General features: G+C 36.7%; 1 protein-coding gene across 2 annotated transcripts in view; it reads right to left on the minus strand.

The window, feature by feature from the left end:
- HIPK1 (homeodomain interacting protein kinase 1) overlaps positions 1-23601 on the minus strand; it is a 52489-nt gene that overhangs the window by 17291 nt on the left and 11597 nt on the right. For both annotated transcript variants that reach the window (XM_065906667.1, XM_065906660.1), the window contains exons 3-8: positions 13489-13612; positions 4677-4796; positions 3840-3926; positions 2993-3177; positions 2464-2626; positions 1417-1642 (exon numbers count right to left, since the gene is read on the minus strand). In XM_065906667.1, the coding sequence (XP_065762739.1) occupies positions 1417-1642; positions 2464-2626; positions 2993-3177; positions 3840-3926; positions 4677-4796; positions 13489-13612 (905 nt within the window). The remainder of the gene's footprint in view (positions 1-1416; positions 1643-2463; positions 2627-2992; positions 3178-3839; positions 3927-4676; positions 4797-13488; positions 13613-23601) is intronic.

Raw genomic sequence — 23601 nt, forward strand, 5'->3', positions numbered from 1 at the left:
TTATTTAGGCTTCCTATATAGGAAAAAAATTCCTAAAGCTATACTTACCTAATTATATCAAAACCAGTTAAACCACTTTTCCCTTCTACCTCTTCTGTTTACATTTTTCTTTGTTAAAAGAACCTTTTAAAAGTTCTTCTGCCTCATCTCTTAAATATCATCTGAAAAGCAGCAGAAAACTTCAGAGTCCCACATCTGAAAATTGTTACAATGAAACTCACTTTGGAAAAGGTGATGGGGAAGAGATGGCTATTTGCTAAGTAGAAGAATCACTCAACATATGATAACCCAAAGTACAGAGTTTACTATGAAGCACACGCAAAAAGTAATTTGGTAAATTAGGCTAAATTTGCATTTACGGATTTTGAATCTGCTCCTCCGCTCTCCCTGTGGTTTCTCCCTGGTTTACATCGCTATCGCTCTCCTGTCCTCCCGGTAATCTCTCAGTCTCCCCTAGCCCCTCTTTGCCTTCTGCTTGCTCGGAGTCTGTCAGAAACCAAACAAACAAGAGAGTCACAGTCAATAAGTAACTGAAGTAAAAAGATAAAAAATGCTAACTGCTTCTATATGAACTGCTAGAGTAGCCTGAATCCAGGTTTATTTCCAGAGGACACTGACACTGACTTTCTAATGGGAAAGTCAAGATGTTGTCAGAATATATCCTAAAAATAATTTAACTTTTTAAATTATTTTTTAAATGGTTCATGAGATCAATGAACACTGAACAACAATGAGAAAATGAGGAAGGACGGAAATGTGAAAATCAAAATCTTATTGTAACACATCGGGTGAGAGTTCCCTTCTTCAGCTACTCTGTTCCTGTTGATAGGCATTTGTAGGAACAATATAATTTATAAGCTGAAGCAGATAATCTTAATAATGCCTTCCCCACACAAATACCTCAGCTCGTAGAATTTTTCAGTTCAATAATGATCTTTACTTCTGAATATAACTTAAGAGATTTCTATATTCTTAAACATGAGTTTTACATTTTTGAATAAAATTACTTTTTCATTTGGGATACTAATTTTATTTTATAATGGAATGATAGAGGAAATACGATTCAGTATACAGCAGTTCTGTTTCAAACAACTTTTTTCAAGATGTATATACTCTGCACATTGAGAAATACATGTTTATGCCAGATACAGGACATTGGTACAAGGTCTCAATGTACAAGAAAACTGGTATCAGGCAATTCAAAGAAGGAAACAGTAAGTGAACTCCTATGCATCAGAGAGTATCATAATTAGACCAGTAACCAGTATAAAAAAGGTCAGCCTTCTTCAGAAATCTTCGTATCAGAGACTGAGTTTAAATCTATCAAAGATCAAAACTAAGCAACTTGATATCTACTTAGGAGCTCCCTAAAGCAGGTAGGTCTGATACATGTAACACAAGGGTTTCCCCACTTACTTTGAAACGCAGGTGGACATACTATAAATGTTTGTTGGAACGGATCTGTCTGAGTGCAAATCTGGGTGGTTCCAGGCTGCAGGGAAACACTCTGCTGGGCGACACCAGGAACGGGTGCGGCAGACGACGGGTACAAAGCTGACTGGTAGTTTAGCAGGGAGACATCGGAATTAGCCAGAGAAAGAGTAGCAGCTGCTGCAGCAGAACTGGAAGCTAGAACACTGGCCTAAAAATAAAAGGATTACAACTGGTATAAACATTTTCATATACACAGAATCTATCCAGAAAACTAGGAACAAAGTTTTAAAATGTAATGCTAACTGTCTTTGAAATAACTCTCTGCTTAAGAAATTCTTCCTATCTCTAAATTTAAGGTCAATTATAAAGTTGGAAAATAAAAAAACCAAGAATAAAAAACAGTTCCACTCTAGGTGAAGCTATATAAATAAACCCCTACCTCTTCCTTCTTTGCAAAAAGCTACTGAGATTCCACAGAATTTCATATGCTCTTCTATTTAAAAGTTAGAACTGGCTAAGAAATTAGGAAACTTAACATCTTCAGAAACAAGAGTAAATGTAAATATCACTGTTTGGCAAACAAATGCAAAATCACTCTTAATTAATGGAATTCATAGAAACAAAGAGTCGATCAGTGGTTGGTGGGCAGGATAGGAGATGGCAGGGGAGGTGGTCAAAGAGTACAAGATTCCAGTTTATCAGATAAGTAAATTCTGAGGACCTAATATACAGCATAAAAAAAAAAATTACTGAAAACACCTTTCTATACATGTAATGAGAACTATCTAACAAAGAGAGAGTCATTTGGCTGAAATCAGTACATGAATAGCAATGATAACTAAAGAAGACAGGTTCCACTTATTTGACTATGCTAAGACTATATTAGCACATGACCAGTAGGTATCGTCAGTCTGGAACTCCTTATGAAGCAACCATCAAAGCAAAGACTGGTTTCTTTACCTCACCCTGTACTCTTACTAGGTTTTATCCCACTTAGGTTCTGAGTTTCCAAAACCATTTACTAAATACCTGATTGTGAACTGTATTGAGTTGGTTGCTGAAGCTCATAGTTAGGTTTGTGCTTGTATTTGGAGCAACATGCGTGGTGAAGGGACTCTTGATCTGACTCACTGTATCATACATGTGGACCCTCCGTTTGCAGATCTCCATGTTCTGGAAACAAGACTTAACACTGAAAAAGAGATTAAAAATTCAATGAAATAAATACTGTGATTTAAGAAGATAGTAAATAACTCAAGATAAATACGATGAATGTTTTTCCCTCCTGAGTACTTTCAGAAAAAATGAACCGAGCATCTTTCAGAGAAAATGAATCAAGCATTTTTATAACCATAAAGAGGAAAAACACACATCAAATTTTTAATCTCATGACTTTTCAGTAAGAAGAAAAACCATCACTGAGCCAAATATGCAAGTACCAAAGCCACTGCTCATGTGATACTTCCATTTAGCAGTAAGATCAACAGAGAACCTGTTGGAGTGTAACTCAACAGAGAACGACATCATGGCAAAATGCCCCAGACCATACTATACTCACTGATTGCTATGTGGAAAATCCAGAAGATGAGTCATTGTCACAAACTGGTGGTTAAGAGTTTTCAGAGGAGTAATTCTCTTATCTGCATCAATTGTTAGCATTTTTTTTAACAGATCAATGTATTCTCTTCGATCCGCCTTCTCTGCCAACATATCTGTTCCCTCTAAGTCTGTAGACATGTTCACCTTCCAAGGAAAATTTAGAAATATTACAGTTCATCACTTCATCTTTAATGCTGACATTTAACATCTGTATTGTGTATATATATTTATACATATATAATATTAATATGTATGCTTTATATATATATATATATATATATACACACAAATATATGTGTATAGATAGATAGATAGATTTCAAAAGAAACACCTGATGAAATTTTTCACAAATGGAAGCTCTTATACTAAAATATTCAATTTGGTACAGTTCATTGGTAGAATAAAGATGAATAAGTTCTTTTTGTTCAAAATCTGTATAAAAGAGGTTAAACAAAAATGACTGTTATTACTTAAATACATGTTTCTATTACTGAAAAGATAAAATGAGCTATATATTCAGTAGAGAAAATGGACAAGAAAGAAACCTTCATAAATAATATTTCAAAATATTGACATGCATCAAGACTAGTTAAACAAAAGCAAAGGAGAAATAATTCTAAAAACATCTTTTGCTAGGATTCAAACATTCTTTTAATACATGGCAGAATATTAATGTGTTTATGTAAAAAATGAAAAAAAAACACTAGATGATAATAAACTGAATCTATCTTTAATATAACTAATAGAAGTGTATCTGATTAAGAAGATACACAAATGTCTAACTTTCTGAAACATTCTATACTCACCTGAGCCATATCATCTAAACAATTAAAAATGTACTTTCGAGCTTCTTTTGACTTGATCCCGGTCTCCAATTCATGTTCTTCAGGTGTCTACAAAATACAGTTTTTAAAAAATTCCATCTGTATGATATTTCCACATTTTATTCTAAATTAAAGCCAGATTACAAAGAAACAAGTATTATCATCTTCCCAACCAGAGGTCACAAACATGAAAGTAATTTACAACCAGGAAGTCTTCCAGTAGAGATGGGACCTTGATACCTGGTCTCCCTTTCAACAGTGATAAAATAAATGTGAACCAATGATGTAGCACAGTTCCTGAAGGATGTCATTAAGAAGAGACATAGCCATTTTTCTCTAAAAGCTACATTCAATGCTAACTATTCGAAAGGTTCAGAGACAGAGAGTACTACTGGATTAATTAAATTACTCACATATCAATGTTTTCAAGAAAATAGGTAAGGTCTTAATATGGGCAATTATAAAATTATGCTATTGTATATTTATTGAGAATTCACTAAAAAAAAAAAACCACTACTAAATTACTCTAGTTCTTCCTATCATTCGATGATAAGTAAGAACTACTTTCCATACCCTCTTCTTAGCTGCTGATTCAAATATATAAAATAATCTCAGCTAACTGTACTGGAATTTAATGTTTTGTTTTAACTAAGGATAAGGCATACGGGTACAGTGAAGTAATTTCTCGAAGTATTTCCTCCTGCAAAAATACATTCTCACTGCCCACCCTCCTTCGCCTCAATTTAATAACTAAACTTTGAATTCAAATTGAGATTAAGGAGTACAGGAATGAGTAGTATAGAACAAAAAAAGTCAGACCTTAAGTCTCCATAGCGGGTACCCCAAATTAGGATCTCTGTTGAAAAACCTAGTAGTTTTTGTTCCGGCACTGAGAAGATATTCAGCTGGCAGGCCTTGTGTTTGTGAAATGTAACGAATCTGAAATGTCAAAATCATCAAAACATTGATTTGGAGTGAAAAGGGAAAATTATTAAAAACTTTCACACTAAAATATTATTAGCTGTAGTCAAAAAAAAAAAAAATACCACAAAGAAATTAACTATTTGATCAATACAAATGAAATTTATCTGAAAATACATATATTATTCCCAAATATTTATTCAGTAACTTTGTCACTATACCTGTTATTTACAAGGAAAACTCAGTTTTGGAAAATTTTCTGTGTGACCTTTATGGGTTTCCTGTAGACTTCTGACAGAGCTCAAAAAAAAAAAAAAAGAGATTTCTAGGACAGAACAGAAAGTTTTCAAAAAACTATTTCATGGATTACCAAGGTTATATTTGTTGATATATTATCAGATTCAAAAGATCAGGAAAAAATTTCCATAAGCCTCTTTCTTCCTTAGCTACCTCTAGCTCTAACCCTAGCTCCAGTCAATAGTCCCTAGTCAATTGTTCCTACTCTAAACTGCCACAGAGCTTCTCTCTCATACCATAAAATTAAGCACTTAATTCAGTTTCTCTATTCCCACATTAATAAAGGGCAGGTACTATGTTCATTCATTCATATTTATTGAACAACTACTTTGAACTAGGCTAGCAGTTCTCAAAGTGTGGTCTGGGGAACACCGAGGGGGTCCTCAATATCTATTTAGGAGTCTATGAAATATAAACTATTTACATAATAGTACTTAGAAGTTATTTGCCTTTTTCATTTCTTTCTCATGGGTATACAGTAAAGAGTTCCAGAAATGATGTGTGATGACGTCATTGCTCCAATGGCTAATGAGACATGTGCTTGCATATTCTTGTGTTTTAAAAGTTTCCCAGTAAATAAATAAATAAAAGTTTCCCAGTTTCATTGTCCACACCTGTCTTTATTTTCACAATTCTTTCTACCCTAAAAGGTAGTCTGCTCCTTTCCCATGCTGCTCAGCTGGTAAAGAATCCACCTGCAATGTGGGAGACCTGGGTTTGATCCCTGGGTTGGGAAGATCCCCTGGAGAAGGGAAAGGCTACCCACTCCAATATTCTGGCCTGGAGAATTAAAGAGTCGGACACAACTGAGCGACTTCCACTTAACCAACTGAAAGGAAAATAATAGGTAATTCTTTTTTTACACTCCCCCCACCTCCAGGAGCTTCCCAGTTGGCGCTAGAAGTAAAGAATCCACCTGCCAACACAGGAGACACAAGAAACAAGGGTTCGATCCTGGGTCAAGAAGATTCCCTGGAGTAGGAAAATGGCAACCCACTCCAGTATTCTTGCCTGGAGAATCTCATGGACAGAGGAGCCTAGTGGGCTACAGTCCATAGGGCAGAAAAGAGTCAGACAACTGAGTGACTGAGCACACCTACTCCATATGAGAATGGCTATATTTAACGATGAAATTAGAAACTTGTAAGCAAGGATATCTTACTTCTCATCTCTCTTCCCCAAAAACTTCACTTTTAATTTTTAATGCAATATATATTTATAGACATAAGCTATATAAACAGAGCTGTTTGGGGTCCTCAACAATTTTTTAAGAGTATAAAGCAGAGGTCAGTCTAAAGGTCAAACCTGGCCTGCTAGCTATCACAAGACAATTTTAGACAACAGCAGGATATTACCCTGAGTCTGTGGGACATACATAACTGGAAGCCAAAATAAAGCATTAGCAAAACAGAAAAAAAAAATTTTTTAATTGCGAATAGGAACATTTTAAATGTGAACTTCTTCTGCATACAAAAAGGGTGAAATATTATGTAACATCCAGGATAAAATCTGTGCAATTAAATACTATGCAGACATTTTAAATGACAGAAGTATATTTACTGACATTGTAAGAAAGATATTTCATAATATCCTAAATGAAAAAGCAGATTACAAATTAAATACAAGCTCACTTAAATTATACTTCCCTGATTCTAAGAGGCACATTTTTTCACATTAACATCTTTGCAATTAGGATGTCTTAACAACTGATAGCCACAATAAATCATGGTTTAATTGCAAGCATTCTTTCTTATAGGTACAGAAAAGTAGTGCATCTCTCAACCAATGGTGTCTTAGATTTAATAAACACAGTGTCTATATATATTTATATTTGAAACATAACTATATGCAGCACATATTCATTCACTCATTCTTTCAGTAAGTACTTATTGAGCCAGACAATGATGATTTTTAAAATAAACATGATTCCTGCTCTCATAAACCTTGCAGTCAAGTGAAGGAAACAGACACTGAATGTATAAGTCAAACTGAACAGGTATCCTGAAGAAAATAAAAAGGCTTCTATAAAAGGAACCTAACCAAGACAGAGGACTGGTGAGGAAAAGGTCCTTGAAGAAGTGACACTTTAGCTAATAAATGAGTAGGGACTGACTAAATGAAATAAATGAGTGGTGGAGAAGCATTCCAGACTAAGAGAACAGTATGCATGAGGGCCTGTGCTAGAAGGAAACACTCTTAACCAGTGCTGAAATAATGCCAGTGGGTCTAGAGCAAGAAAAGCAAAAAGTGGTATGAGAGCAAATCTAGAAAGGGAGAGAAGGGGAGGAACAACCCACATAGGGGTTCAGAGGCCATATTAAGAATTCAGCCCTTTATTCTAAGTGACAGGAAACCACTAAAAGAGCAGAGGAGTGGAATCATCAAATTGGTGTTCTGAAAAAAATCACTCTGGAAAAAAGACTGGAGGGAGGCCAGAGTAGATAAAGGGAGGTTGTCTAGTAGCCCATGTAAGTGATGGAGACAGACTGGACTAGGGTAATAGCAGTAGGAAAAAATGAGTATACTCAAGAGGCATTAGGACATAGATGGTCAGGCGATGAATGTGGGTGCACATGCACACATACACTGCAAAACTACATTTTCCTTCATAGAATTTATCTCAATTGTACTATTTAATTATTTGTATAATTATTAATGTCTATTTCCCATCACAAATATATAGGCTCCATGAGGGCAAGGATAATGTTTTATACAGTGCTGTATCCCATGTAATCAGAGAACCTGTGATACAAAGTAGGTATTCAATAAATATATAAAGAAAATTAACAATTAAATGTGTAAATAAATATAAAATATACCAAAATGTAACAGGTTACCTTGGAGGGGTAGAACTACTAAAGCATGAAATTTTTGTCTCTTGGCTCACTGCATCTTTTCTAATGCATCTAATCTTTTCTAATCTTGTCTACAATGATGAACTTATAAAATTAAAACATTAAAAAATTTTAATAACTGTTAAAGTAGAATGGGAACTATTATACAGATACTGCTTTTCACATAGCTTAAAATAAAGCAACAAGAGCCCCACCTTTATGTAAACAGAAAGTGTTACTGTCATTTGTTATTTTAAACAATTGAAATGTTTCCAACAAAGTTGATGCTATTAACTAATATCTGGAGAGGGTACACACATTTGACTTTAAGACTCACAAACATTTGCTGTAAAATCTCAACTTCAGCATTTCCAAAAACGCCACAGTTGATATCATACTTAACAATGAAAGACTGCTTTCCCCTTAAAATCAGGAACAAGACAAGAAAATCAACTCTTGCTATTTCTATTCAACGTTGTACTAGTGTGGTTCAGTGCAAAGCAGTTAGGCAAGGGGAAGAAAAGGAATCCAGACTGGAAAAGGAAATGGAAAATTTATTTGTAGATGACACGATCTTCTAGTTAGAAAATTGTAAGGAATTTATCACAAAAACTATTAGAACTAGAGTCATTAGAAAAGAGTTCAAGAAGGGTGCAGAATACAAGATTACAAAATTCACTGCATTTCTATACACGACCACTGAACAACTGAAAATAAAATTAATAATTCTACTCACTATACTATCAAAAAAAGAATACTTAGAAGTAAATTTAACAAAAGAAGTAAAAAACTTGAACTCTGAAAATTACAGAACACTGCTAAAGAAAACCTAAATTAATCTGATCATGTTTATGGATCAGAAGTCAGTATTGTTAAGATGGTGATACTTCCAAAAGTCATCTACAGATTCAAGAAATCCCTACAAAAAAATAAATAAATAACTTTCTTGGGACAAAAACAGAAAAATCCGCCCTAAAATTCACACTGAATTTCAAAGGACCCTGAATAGCCAGAACAATCTTGAAAAGAACAGTTAGAGGATTCACGCACAGCTCAGTTGGTAAAGAATCTACCTGCAATGCAGGACACCCGGGTTCAATTCCTGGGTCGGGAAGATCCCCTGGAAAAGGAAATGGCAACCCACTCCAGTATTCTTGCCTGGAAAATCCCATGGACAGAGGAGCCTGGAGGGCTACAGACCATGGGATGGCAAGAGTTGGACACAACTTAGCGACTACACCACCACCACCAGAGGACTCACAATTACTGTTTTAAAAACTGGCTGCCACCAGACAGAGAAAGACAAATACACATGATGTCACTTATACGTGGGATCTGAAACATGACACATAGGAGCTTATTTACAAAACAGAAATAGACTCACTGACATAGAAAACAAACTTGTGGTTACCAAAGGGGAAAAGGGATGAGAGGGATGAATTAGAGGAGTTTGGGATTAACAGATATCCAGTACAGGGAACTATATCTATTATCTTGTAATAACCTATAATAGAAAAGAATGTGAAAAAAAATACACACACACACACACACACACACACACAGAGGAATCATTCTGCTGTACACTTGAAACTAACACAACACTGTAAATCAGCTATACTTCAATTTAAAAAAAAAAAGAAAGAAAGCTGACTACCAAACTATAGTAATCAAAATAGTGTGGTACTGGCATAAGGACAGATATAGGATATAGGTCAATGGAAAAGAACCAACAATTCAGAAATAAATCATTGTATTTATTTATGGTCAACTGATTTTTTACAAGAATGCCCAGACAATTCTTGGGGAAAGAAGTCTTTTAGAAAACAGTATTGAGACAACAGAAAACCCACGTGCAAAAGATTGAAACTGGATACTTTCTTCACCCAATATTCAAAACTTAATTTAAAATGACTCGAAAACCTAAATGTAAGAGCTAAAACTATAAAACTATTCAAAGAAAACATAGGAAAAAAGCTTATATTGATTTGCCAATGACTTTTACAATACCTACAATTATAAGCAACAAAAGGAAAGATGACTTCATCAAAATTTAAAACTTTTGGGTAAACACTATCAACTGAGTGAAGAGACAACCCCATGGAATAGGAGAGTATGTGGAAATCATTTATTTGATACTGCTGCTAATTCACTTCAGTCGTGTCTGACTGTGTGCAACCCCATATATGGCAGCCCACCAGGCTCCCCCATCCCTGGGATTCTCTAGGCAAGAATACTGGAGTGGGTTGCCATTTCCTTCTCCAATGCATGAAAGTGAAAAATGAAAGTGAAGTTGCTCAGTCATGTCCGACTCTTAGCGACCCCACAGACTGCAGCCTACCAGGCTCCTCCGTCCATGGGATTTTCCAGGCAAGAGTACTGGAGTGGGGTGCCATTGCCTTCTCCCATTTATTTGATAAGGGATTAATAATAAGAATACAGAAAGAACTCCTGTAGCTCAATAACAAAAATTCAAAAATGGGCAGTGGACTTGAATAGGTTTCTCCAAAGAAGATATACAGATGCCCAATAAGCACATAAAACAATCCTCATCACCACTAATCATTAGAGAAATACAAATCAAAACCCCAGAGATATCACAACATATCCATAAGAATGGCTATTATTTTTCAAAAAAGAAAGAAAATAACCAGCCTTGGCAATGATGAAGGATGTAGCGAAACTGGAACTCTTGTACATTGCTGGTAGGAATTCAAAATGGTGTAACCACTGTGGAAAGAAGTTTGTGGGTTCCTCAAAAACTTAAACATAGAATTACCATATGACCCTGCAATTCTATTGGTTTGGCAAAAAAGTTCTGTAAGACGTTACGGAAAAACTTGAATGAACTTGTCAGCCAACCGAATTCTTTTAGCTTTACACCCAAAAAAAGTCAAAAGTGTTAGTCACTCACTTGTGTCCAACTCTTTGCAACCCCATGGACTGTAGCCCACCAGGCTCCTCTGTCCATGGAATTCTTCAGACAATAGTACTGGAGTGTGTTGCCGTTCCCTTCTCCAGGTATTGAACCTGGGTCTCCTGCATTATAGGCAGATTCTTTATTGCTGAGCCACCAGGGAAGCCCCTTTAATACCCCAAGGAATTGAAAGCAGGGACTTAAACATTTGTTTAAGGCAGGAGAAGGAGATGGTTGGTGGGAGGGCATCACCAACGTGATGGACATTAGTTTGAGCAAGCTCTGAGAATTGATGATGGACAGGGAAGCCTGGCATAGGGTCCACGGGGTCACAAAGAGTCGGACACAACTGAGCAACTGAACTGAACTGATCCATAGCACCATTATTCATGACAGCCAAAAGGTGGTTAACAACCCAAGTGTCCATCAACAGATGAACACATTAAAAATGTGGTATACATATATTAATATATTTATACACAGACACACACATACACACACACAATGAAACACTATCCAGTCATAAAAAGTAATGAAGTTCTGATACATGCAACAGCATGGATGAAAAACATCATGCTAAGTCAAACAAGCCCATCACAAAAGACCACATACTGTATATAAGGAATAAAATATACTAGAACGGGCAACTCTAAAGAGACTGAAAGGAGTCCCTTGGGTGGTAGTGGTGGGCAGTTAGCGGACAATGGGTACTGACTGCTAATAAGTACTGGGTTTCATTTTACAGTCCTGAAAATGTTCCAAACTGATTGTGGTGATGGTTCACAACCCTGTGAACACACTAAAGACCACTGAGTTGTACACTTTAAATGACTGAATTATATGGTATGTGAATTATATCTCAATAAAGTTTTTTAAAAAAAACCTCAGCTGTAGGAATAAAGATCCTGCCTCATGAATCTTTTTGTATAAGCAAAGATACCTCAAGATAAAGTATCCCCAATCCTGCTCTACAACAACAACATCCGATTTATTCATTATTCAGCATGGGAAAAACAACTTTCTCCTACTACCCATAGTTTCAATCCACACACCAGGTAAAAATTCTCAAAACCACCAGATCATTTCTTTACATGATAAGCCCCCACTGTACCTTAGCTTCTAGATCTAATTTTACTTGGTTCCTCTTCCTAGGAACATTACAATACAATCTGTTTACTAAGTTTGAAGAGATGCCACAAAACAGCTGGCCTAGGAATGGCACTTTGGAGGCGATAATTGCTTGGAGCAAGGTTTCTTAATCAGGGGGTCCATGAATTCCCTAACTTTGTATATAAGACACTGTGCACATATTTTTCTGAGAAGATTCACACCAGATTCTCAAAAGAGTTTAAAGCCCAAAGGGGAGATTAGTGAATTGGTTCAACTAACGGTGGTTTTCCATCATTTAATCTCCCTCACACTTATTTGTGATTGCTAAAATAAGGAAGGTGGCTCCTGTCTCTAAGGTGGATGAAAGACTGAAAAATAAAAAGTTACAAAACTCAACATAACTGGTTACTTATCAAATGAGCAACTCATTGTTTATGTCAGACTCTGATGACAGGAAAGACTGAGGCAAGAAGAGAAGGAGGTGGCAGAGGGTGAGCTGGTTAGACGGCATCACCAACACAATGGACATGAATTGGAGCAAAGAGTGGAGGAGACAGTGGAGGACAGGAAACTGGCGGGCTGCAGCCCATGGGGCTGCAAAGTGTCGGACAGGTCTCAGCGACTGGACAAAAACAAAGAGCAACAGAGACAAGTCCAAAGAGTCAAATTTTTAGAAAGTGGTAAATGCTACATCTACTCTAAAATGAATCTAGGCTGAATAACGGAAAACACTATTTTACTCTTTTTCCTTTTAGAAATTCAAAATAACCATTCGTTTCTCAAAAAAAAAAAAAACAAAAAAACCCAGAAAACAACAAAACAAAAACCTCCTGTACCTACTGTGTCCCAGATACAATGCTAGCAGTTGAGGATACACTGGTAGAATCAAGCAATCTCTGCCCTCAAGGAGCTCACAGCATAGTAGTTAGAATTGGCTTTTTGAAAGAACAAGAAATGAGAATTCACAATTTTCTTCCATGGCAAAACTTTTCCCTTTAGGACCAGTTTCTTGGGAAGCCACAGCATATCTTCTAAAGCTTGTCTATTCTGAAACACAGATCATTTATTAAAGTACCTTTCAACTCTTAAGATTTCCCTCCTAAATCCTATGTTACAGAGACCTAACACACATTGCAGCTTCCGGGGTCCAATATGTTTCAGTATGCAGAGAATAATTACTTTAGTGTGTGTCATGTGTAAAAGGAAATAACAGCACTGAATGAGCCAAAGTTCGCTCTTAAAGTTCCAACTTCACATTCTTACACTACTTTCATACCTTAACTCACAAGACCCTCTAGCTAACTAATGCCTCACTACAGATCTGGAAAAGTAGCAATCTAAAGTAATACTAATAAAATCCTTTATAAAAGTACAGAATTGCAAATATAACTTCAGACTAAAAAGCAGGTAGACAAAATTTCATTCTTTAAAAAATTATTTCTAATTGGATTATTTTCTCCCTGTAATCTAAATACTTCACTAGTACTTCTAATCCTCTAGAATCTTTCACCAGTAACTACTTGCTTACTATTGTTATCCAAATAAACACTCTTACCTGATCATATTCTGAAGCACCAGGATAAAGAGGCCATCCCAGGAACAGCTCCGCTATCACACAGCCCAATGACCACATATCAATAGCTTCACAAAATGGTAAGCCAAGAATAATTTCAGGGGCTCTAGCAAAAACAAAAATAGCAAATTTTAAAAAATACACACTATTTTGGTAAATTGTGTTGTTAATATTCATTTTAGTATCAGTAAAGGTATACTGATTTAATGAAACTAAATACAATCTTGGGTATAAAATCTGTAATTTGAAACTCTTGGCCCTAGATATGTTTTCTTGAATTTCAGAAAGGTACTACCCATGTATAAACTACAAACTGCATAATAATCCCTATAGAGTTCAGGAAGCATCACAAAATCAAACACATTAATATTTCTGCAACAAAACATATGAGCAATCACACTAAGCCAGACAAATACCTTTTTTTTTTTTCTTTCCAGACAAATACCTTAAATAGCCTTACATTGATTCAAGTCAGGTCTTGCTAATAATAGCTTACACCAAACTTAGAAAAAGATTTAGTTTTGAAAGCTTTCTGAATTTTGAAAATTTAGCACTTTTTATTCTTAGCACCTTTTTAATTACAGAAAAATCAATTAAGTGGCCTGACCAATAAATATCTCTGTGACAGATATGCCTTCTGTAGAGATAATAGTGGTTCATACCCTAGTTCCATTATTTAAAAGTCATAGGCAATTAATTTCTCTGTATCTCAGGTTCCTCATTCATAAAATGGAGATGAGTACCTACTACATAGGGCTGTGGTAAGGTTTAAATAAATAAGTAAAAAAAAGATGTTAATGATGATGATGTTGTTGCTCAAATACTAAAGCTCTTGATCAGTGCCTAGAACACAGTAAACACTATGTAACTGTTAGATAAAACAATGACTATTATTATTACATCATCATTTTTTAAAAACTTTGAACCCTCTGTGTGCTTTCAGAAATATTCATTTTGATTAATACTCTAGTGAGAAACCCAACCCTAGGGAACCTTACAGAGAAGACTACAGTAATATCATAAACTAGGAGCTTTATATATATATATATATATATATGAATACATCCAAGGCAAAGTCCCACTTACAGAGAAGGAAACAGATGCAAATAGATTAAGAAATTTATCCCAAATCATATAATTAATAAATGGCAGAGCTAGAATTTGAATTCTAGCAGTCTAGCTCTGAAGTTGAGTACATTGTACTATTACTACCTCTAAGTAAGCAAAAGTTAAATACATACCCTGACGTGAAAAACCAATTCACTGAAAAAGACCCTGATGCTGGGAAATATTGAAGGCAAAAGGGGAAGAGGGAGGCAAAGGATGAGATGGTTAGATATCATCACCAACTCAATGGACATGACCTTGAGAAAACTCTGGGAGATAGTGAAGGACAGGGAAGCCTGGCATGCTACAGTCCTCGGGGTCACAAAGAGTCAGACATGACTTAGTGACTGAGCAACAACAACAAATACATACCCATCTATATACATCTATTTGACATTGTGGTATACATGGTGTTTTTCAAACTGTGACAGAGATAAATGGATTCAAAAGGGGGATGATAATAATAAATGACACATATGTAGGGCCAAGTGTGTACCATGCACTGTTCTAGGTTCTTTATAAATATGGGGTTTACTTAATCCTGTTTACAACAATCTTATGAAAAGTATTATCACTGTTAAGCCCTCAATCACATGATGCACACTTTTCACATTTTAACCTCTCTGAAATTGAGACTCTTACAAATGACAGTATATTTTAGTTTAATAGCAATGCTTTTACTTTCTTATTAGTACATAAATAATATTTCATCTTATAATCAATGGCGCCTTGCCTCTACATTTAAAGTATCATTTCTATTTTAAAGATAAAGAAACCAGACACTGATAGGTTGAAGTGCTCAAGGCTGGTCACCAGCCAGTCTGGGTCCAAGATCTGAGCTCTTAAAACACTTTATCATCTCCAAATAATTTCCTTTCCTTCTAGTAAGTCCCAGAATTTGAATCCGTAAGGACACTCCAGATCCAGATCCCTCATTTAACAGGAGCTAAATGGAAAAGCAGATCTCATTAGGACTCATCTCACAGCTGTCTCCTCGCGAGTGTCCCAAATTTTTACTTTCAAGCAGTATGTGTTTATTGTTGCACTGTGTGTATGTGGGAGAAGGGGGAGGGGGACAAAGATTGAGTGGGGAGGGTATAAAGATATTTCTCTTAATAAGAATATTACTTTCCCAGAGTAATTTTCTAAACAGCCCCTAGAAAACAGGGTAATTTAGAGGACTCCAATAGCTTAAGATCCTGGCCTGCTGGGACTTACACTATTTGACCAGAAAGGGCAGAACCACTAATACCATCAGGTTTTGTTCCATTTGATGTGCACTGTCTTTTTTAGCCAAAGAAAACAACTTTCAAAAGTGACATTCCTGCTGCAGGTGGCTAGAGCCCCACATTACTGATGGAATTTCAGAGTTCAATTAAATACAACCACTGTGTCATATTTGAGAGCATTAATAAACTAGAGGGCAAGAGTACCCTGAAACATAAAAGCCTTTCTAAAATTGAAAAAGAACAAAATTTTTACTTTCACTGAGCAGACTCATTAATTTCTAAGTTCATGACAGTGCCAAAAATAGCTGGCAGGGAGAATGCAAATGGCTTTGTGCCAAAATAAAAACTGGGCTTAGAACATTCCTAAACATCAATTGAAGAGCAGCAGATTGATTTTGCCATTCCCACTACACCAGGAAGACATTTCAAAATCTACAAGGTAGGTCACAGGGAGGGGCCAGACCACCCAATAACTTACTTTTTTTAAAAGACAACCATAACACGTGATAACTATTAGGCTTCAAAGGCTTAAAATTTCAGGGAAATTAAGAAAAATGCTAATTCCATCCCCCAAACTCCATAAAACAAAAAACCCCTAAAGATTGGCTGGAATCAGTTTTTCCATTTGGTCTTGCTCTGCTTCTAGAGTAACAAAAGCAGCTAAGTATTCCGAGCTAAAGCTCACTCAAAACAGTTAACTCTACCACATCTACTATACAAAATGGTAAGAATCAAAAGAAAAAATATGAAAGCAGTAAAAATAAAACAAGGCTGCTCAATCTACTGAGGACTTTTCACTATCATTAGAGCCTAAAAATGTTAGAATATGTAAACTCTAGGAAGCAAAAAGACTGAAGCTATAATTTTTTTATTGAAAATCATTTACAGCAGTTCACCTCTAAAGATAGAATGTTTTTTTTATGATTGACAAATAAGATTGTGCAGTTTTTTAATATACAAAGTGATAATTTAATATATGTGTATATTGTGAAATGAAATTATTTCAGTTTTTTTTAATTTATTTATTTTTTTTTTTATTAGTTGGAGGCTAATTACTTCACAACATTTCAGTGGGTTTTGTCATACATTGACATGAATCAGCCATAGAGTTACACGTATTCCCCGTCCCGATCCCCCCTCCCACCTCCCTCTCCACCCGATTCCTCTGTGTCCTCCCAGTGCCACCAGGCCCAAGCACCTGTCCCATGCATCTCACCTGGGCTAGTGATCTGTTTCACCACAGATAATATACATGCTGTTCTTTCGAAACATCCCACCCTCACCTTCTCCCACAGAGTTCAAAAGTCTGTTCTGTACTTCTGTGTCTCTTTTTCTTTTTTGCATATAGGGCCATCGTTACCATCTTTCTAAATTCCGTATATATGTGTTAGTATGCTGTAATGTTCTTTATCTTTCTGGCTTACTTCACTCTGTATAATGGGCTCCAGTTTCATCCATCTCATTAGAACTGATTCAAATGAATTCTTTTTAACAGCTGAGTAATATTCCATGGTGTATATGTACCACAGCTTCCTTATCCATTCATCTGCTGATGGGCATCTAGGTTGCTTCCATGTCCTGGCTATTATAAACAGTGCTGCGATGAACATTGGGGTGCATATGTCTCTTTCAGATCTGGTTTCCTCAGTGTGTATGCCCAGAAGTGGGATTGCTGGGTCATATGGCAGTTCTATTTCCAGTTTTTTAAGAAATCTCCACACTGTTTTCCATAGTGGCTGTACTAGTTTGCATTCCCACCAACAGTGTAAGAGGGTTCCCTTTTCTCCACACCCTCTCCAGCATTTATTATTTGTAGACCTTTGGATAGCAGCCATCCTGACTGGCGTGTAATGGTACCTCATTGTGGTTTTGATTTGCAAGATAGAATGTTTTAAACTTTGAATTCAGGTCAAAATTCTTTGTAATATTCTCATTATGATATCATCTCTCCCCTTGGCCTCTATTATTTCTCAATCCCTCAATGTAAACTAGACACTGAAATTCTGGTTCTACCTCATCTATATAATAAATTACTCACTCTTCTAGGTTCTTATCAGCTCTGACATTCTAACAACTAGGCTGTAAAACAGATTACACACAGAAAAAAAAAAAATAGCAGCCTTCAGTAGAAAAATGGCATTAATTGTACTTTGGACATAGGGACTCTCTTCTTTGAAGATACATTCCATCCTTAAAGAACAAACGCTAAACAGGCTCTAATTGCTGTAACCAGGTGGTAGAAATAGCAATCTTCGCCTTCTGATTTCCCAACTTCAAACTCCTATAAACTGAAAAATTCCACCTAAATCATAAAGCTCTGTTTCACTGAAACCCAGAGCAAGCTGAAGGTGGGGTAACTTAAGAGCACAAATCATTCTCTGCTCATTTTCAAGAACACTCTTGTTTCATCCCACCCATCGGCATCAAATCAAATAAGAGATGTTATATAAAGTCTAACTTCCTGCATCTGTAGCTTAGGTGTAACTGTGGTTTCAGTGTCAAACGAAATTGGATTGCTTTTTGTCTAGGATAAACTAATGATTATACCCTGGAAGTGAGAAAAAGGTTTAAGGGACTAGATCTGATAGACAGACTGCCTGATGAACTATGGATGGAGGTTCATGACATTGTACAGGAGGGAGCAACACCATGACCAAGAAAAAGAAATGCAAAAAAGCAAAATGTCTGTCTGAGGAGGCCTTACAAATAGCTGTGAAAAGAAGAGAAGCGAAAGGCAAAGGAGAAAAGGAAAGATATTCCCATTTGAGTGCAGAGTTCCAAAGAATAGCGAGGAGAGATAAGAAAGCCTTCCTCAGTGATCAGTGCAAAGAAATAAGAGGAAAACAACAGAATGGGAAAGACTAGAGATCTCTTCAAGAAAATTAGAGATACCAATGGAACATTTCACGCAAAGATGGGCTCAATAAAGGACAGAAATGGTATGGACCTAACAGAAGCAGAAGATATTGAGAGGTGGCAAGAATACATAGAAGAACTGTACAGAAAAGATCTTCACGACCCAGATAGTCACGATGGTGTGATCACTCACCTAGAGCCAGACCTCCTAGAATGTGAAGTCAAGTGGGCCTTAGGAAGCATCACTATGAAAAAAGCTAGTGGAGGTAATGGAATTCCAGCTGAGCTATTTCAAATCCTAAAAGATGATGCTGTGAATGTGCTGCACTAAACACGAGAGCAAATTTGGAAAACTCGGCAGTGGCCATGGGACTGGAAAAGGTCAGTTTTCAATCAAATCCCAAAGAAAGGCAATGCCAAAGAATGCTCAAACTACAACACAACTGCACTCATCTCACACGCTAGTAAAGTAATGCTCAAAATTCTCCAAGCCAGGCTTCAACAACATGTGAACCATGAACTTCGATGTTCAAGCTGGTTTTAGAAAAGGCAGAGGAACCAAAGATCAAATTGCCAACATCCAACGGATCATTGAAAATGCAAGAGAGTTCCAAAAAAACATTTATTTCTGCTTAATTGACTATGCCAAAGTCTTTGGCTGTGTGGATCACAATGAACTGTGGGAAATTCTGAAAGAGATAGGAATACCAGACCACCTGACCTGCCTCTTGAAAAACCTGTATGCAGGTCAGGAAGCAATAGTTAGAACTGGACATGGAACAACAGACTGGTTCCAAATAGGAAAAGGAGTACGTCAAGGCTGTATATTGTCACCCTGTTTATTTAACTTATATGCAGAGTACATCGTGAGAAACGCTGGGCTGGAAGAAGCACAAGCTAGAATCAAGATTGCCAGGAGAAACATCAGTAACCTCAGATATGCAGATGATACCACCCTTATGGCAGAAAGTGAAGAACTAAAGAGTCTCTCGATGAAAGTTAAAGAGGAGAGTGAAAAAGCTGGCTTAAATCTCAACATTCAGAAAACTAAGATCATGGCATCTGGTCCCATCACTTCATGGCAAATAGAGAAACAGTGGAAAGAGTGGCATACTTTATTTTGGGGGGCTCCAAAATCACTGCAGATGGTGACTGCAGCCATGAAATTAAAAGACGCTTACTCCTTGGAAGGAAAGTTATGACCAACCTAGATAGCATATTAAAAAGCAGAGACATTACTTTGCCAACAAAGGTCCATCTAGTCAAGGATATGGTTTTTCCAGTAGTCATGTACGGATGTGAGAGTTGGACTGTAAAGAAAGCTGAGCACAGAGGAATTGATGCTTTTGAACTGTGGTGTTGGAGAAGACTCTTGAGAGTCCCTTGGACTGCAAGGAGATCCAACCAGTCCATCCTAAAGGAGATCAGTCCTGGGTGTTTATGGGAAGGACTGATGTTGAAGCTGAAACTCCAATACTTTGGCCACCTGATGCAAAGAGCTGACTCACTGGAAAAGACCCTGATGCTGGGAAAGATTGAAGGTGTGAGGAGAAGGCGATGACAGAGGATGAGATGACTGAATGGCATGGTTTGAGTAAACTCCAGTAGCTGGTGATGGATAAGGAGGCCTGGCGTGCTGCAGTCCACGGGGTCGCAGGGAGTCAGACACAACTCAGCTGAACTGAACTGAAACTGAAAATATGCTTTCCTTATCTAGACCTTGTCCTTCCATACATAATAAAGTGATCTCAGCTTTAAATAAAGGCCAGCTGGCCTGTTCAAAATGGAAAAGCATTGGGCTGTAAGTATGGCAAACCTTTGTGTCTAAAACCCAAGCCCCAAAGACAGCAACTTTCCTTGGAATTAATCTACATTTACATTTACAGTGGGTTAGGAAATAAAGTATTTTCATCCAGCCACGCCTATGGCCAACAGAAACAGCACGGTGGCAAAAATTTATGTCAACTGATAGTATTCTGGCACGTTATCAGCAAGATGAAGCAATGTAAACTAAAAGGGAGGGGAGGGGAGACTGGCTCTGAAGCCAGAATGCTCCACTAGTCAAAAGGATTACAGAGAAGTTTTTCTGAAAAGACAAGAGGGTAAGGATTTAGTGGACTCTAATAAAGCAACAATGCCACATGAAGAGGACCACTGTGGATAAAATTAATGATAAAAAAAGAAATGCCTGAGCTGCCATTCCCCTTGCCATAGGCCCACCATCAAGTATTACTGTGATATAGCTTTATAAAACTATAAAAAACAGACAAGGGTGGACTGGAAGACAATGTTGTTGAGATATTGTTACTATACAAGATGATCTGCAGATTCAGTGTGATCCCTATCAAATAGCAAGGAGTTTTTTTTCAGAAACAGAAAAATCTATCCTAAAATTCATTCAGAATTTCAGAAGACTCCAAATAGCCAAAACAATCTTGAAAGAAAATAAAACCAGAGGTCTCATACTTTCTGATTTCAAAACTTATTACAAAGCTACAAGTAATCAAAAAAGCATGGTACTGGCATAAAGACAGACATTTAGAACAATGGAACAGAATAGACAGCCCAGAAATAAACCCTCATATTTATGGTCAGAGGATTTTGACAAGAGTGTCAAGACCATTCAATGGAGAAAGGACAGTCTTTTCAGCAAATGGTGCTGGAAAAACTGAATAATCACATGCAAAAGAATAAAACTGGACCCATACTTTATACCATACAAAAATTAACCCAAAATGGATCAAAACCCTAACTATAAGAGCTAAAGCTATTCAAAGAAAACACAGGGAAAAAGCTTCATGACATTGGCTTGGCAATGATTTCCTGGTTATGATACCAAAAGTACAAAGCAACAGCAACAAAAAAGACAAAATTCATCATAATTAAAACTTTTGTGCAAATGACACTGTGAAAAGGAAACCCCACTGACTGGGAAAAAATGTCTGCAAACCATGTATCTGACCAGGGATTAATACCCAGAGTATATAAAGAACTCTTACAACTCAACAACAACAACAAAAACCAAACAATCCAATTCAAAAATGGACAAAGGACTTGTCCAAAGAAGATGGCCCAAAAGAACATGAAATGATGTTCATCATCACTAATTATTAGGGAAATGCAAATCAAAACTACATGAGATATCATTTCACATACATAAGGATGGCTATTATCCAAAAAAAAAGAGGGAGAGAGAAAGAAAATAACAAGTGTTGGTATGTGGAGAAATTGGAACACCATGCACGGCTGGTGGGAATAAAAAATCATTCAGTGGCTGAGGAAAACAGTTTGGTGGTTCCTCAGAAGGTTAAGTAATTACCAATATGAACCAGCAACTCTTAATTCTAGTTTTATACCCTCAAAAAAGTGAAAACAGGGACTCAAATACTTGAATGCCAATGTTCATTACACCATTACTCCCAATAGCCAAAAAGGTAGAAACAAGCCAAGTGTTCATCAACAGATGAAAGATAAATAAAATGTGGTATATACATGCAATGAAATATTCAGTACTGAAAAGAAATGAAATTCTGATACATGCTACAGAATTTCAGAGATTAACCTTGAAGACATTATGCTAAGTGAAGTAAGTCAGACCCAAAGGACAAATACTGTATGATTCCACTTATCTGCAATATTTAGAACAGGCAAATTCACAGACAGAAGATCAAACAGGGGTAACAGGGGTGGCGGTTGTAGGATAGAGTAGTTACTACTTAACAGTTACAGTTTCTGTAACTCTGTGGAGGGGCTTCCCTGGTGGTCCAGTGGTTAAGAATCTGCCTGCCAATGCAGGGGACATGGGTTCCATCCCTGGTGGGGGAACAAAGATTCCGTGTGTGTGTTTGTGTGTGCGAGAGCGTGAGCTCAGCTGCTCAGTCATGTCCGACTCTTTGTGACCCCACTGACTGTAGCTCGCCAGGCCCCTCTTTCGTGGAATTCACAGGGCAAGAATACTGGAGTGGGTTGCCATTCCCTTCTCCAGGGGATCTTCCCAACCTAGGGATCAAACCCAAGCCTCCTGTATTGCAGGCAGATTCTTTACCGTCTGAGTACAGTACAGATCACACACACCTCGGGGCAACTCAGCCCAGGTGCCACAACTAATGAAACCGCACACCACAACTAGAGAAAAGTCCGAGCCACAATGAAGAGCCCACCTGCCACAATGAAGATCCAGCAGAGTCAGAAAACAAAATTCAGAAACAGACAGTGGTGAAGGCTATAGGGCACTGTGAAAGTACTGTGTAACACTGAATGTAAGTGTTAAAGAGGCAAACTTCATGTTCGGCAGGTTTTACCACAATTAGAAAAACAAAAAATATATAGATGGCATATTTTCTGAATCCCTGCACAGGTTAAAATATCCTTGTATTTTTTTCACACATAAAATTCTTAGTTCAGAATTTCTATTCCCTCAAAATTTATTAGCCAAACATAAAACTTGACAAAACTTATTTTGGGGGTTACCTTTTTTACTGTTTCACTTCTTGATTGGGTGTGTGTACAATCTGTGTTTAGTGTATGACCATTAAAATAAATATCAGATTCCCTAAAATTAATAACTAGACAGATAAATGAGGTACTGAGAAATAAAAGTTCATATAAAGATTTTCTCCTTTCTTTCAGTAATGCTCCTTGATTATAGTACAGACAAAATTCTATATACTAGCATTTCAGTTCTGTTCCAATAATTACTATGTATTGAAAAGGTAGCTTTATTAGAAGCATCAATATGGAAATATAAATCACTAAAGTATAAGGTCCTTGGGTCAAGGCCATTTTAGGATAACCAAATGAGTTCATATGCAAATAAGTTCAAAGACCTATGAAGAATATTAAAACAAGAAGAGATCTTAGCAATCATCTAATCCAATTCTATTATGCAAGAGAGAAAACGTAA

Source organism: Muntiacus reevesi, chromosome 1, assembly GCF_963930625.1.
Source record: "Muntiacus reevesi chromosome 1, mMunRee1.1, whole genome shotgun sequence".
Classification (NCBI taxonomy): Eukaryota; Metazoa; Chordata; class Mammalia; order Artiodactyla; family Cervidae; genus Muntiacus; species Muntiacus reevesi.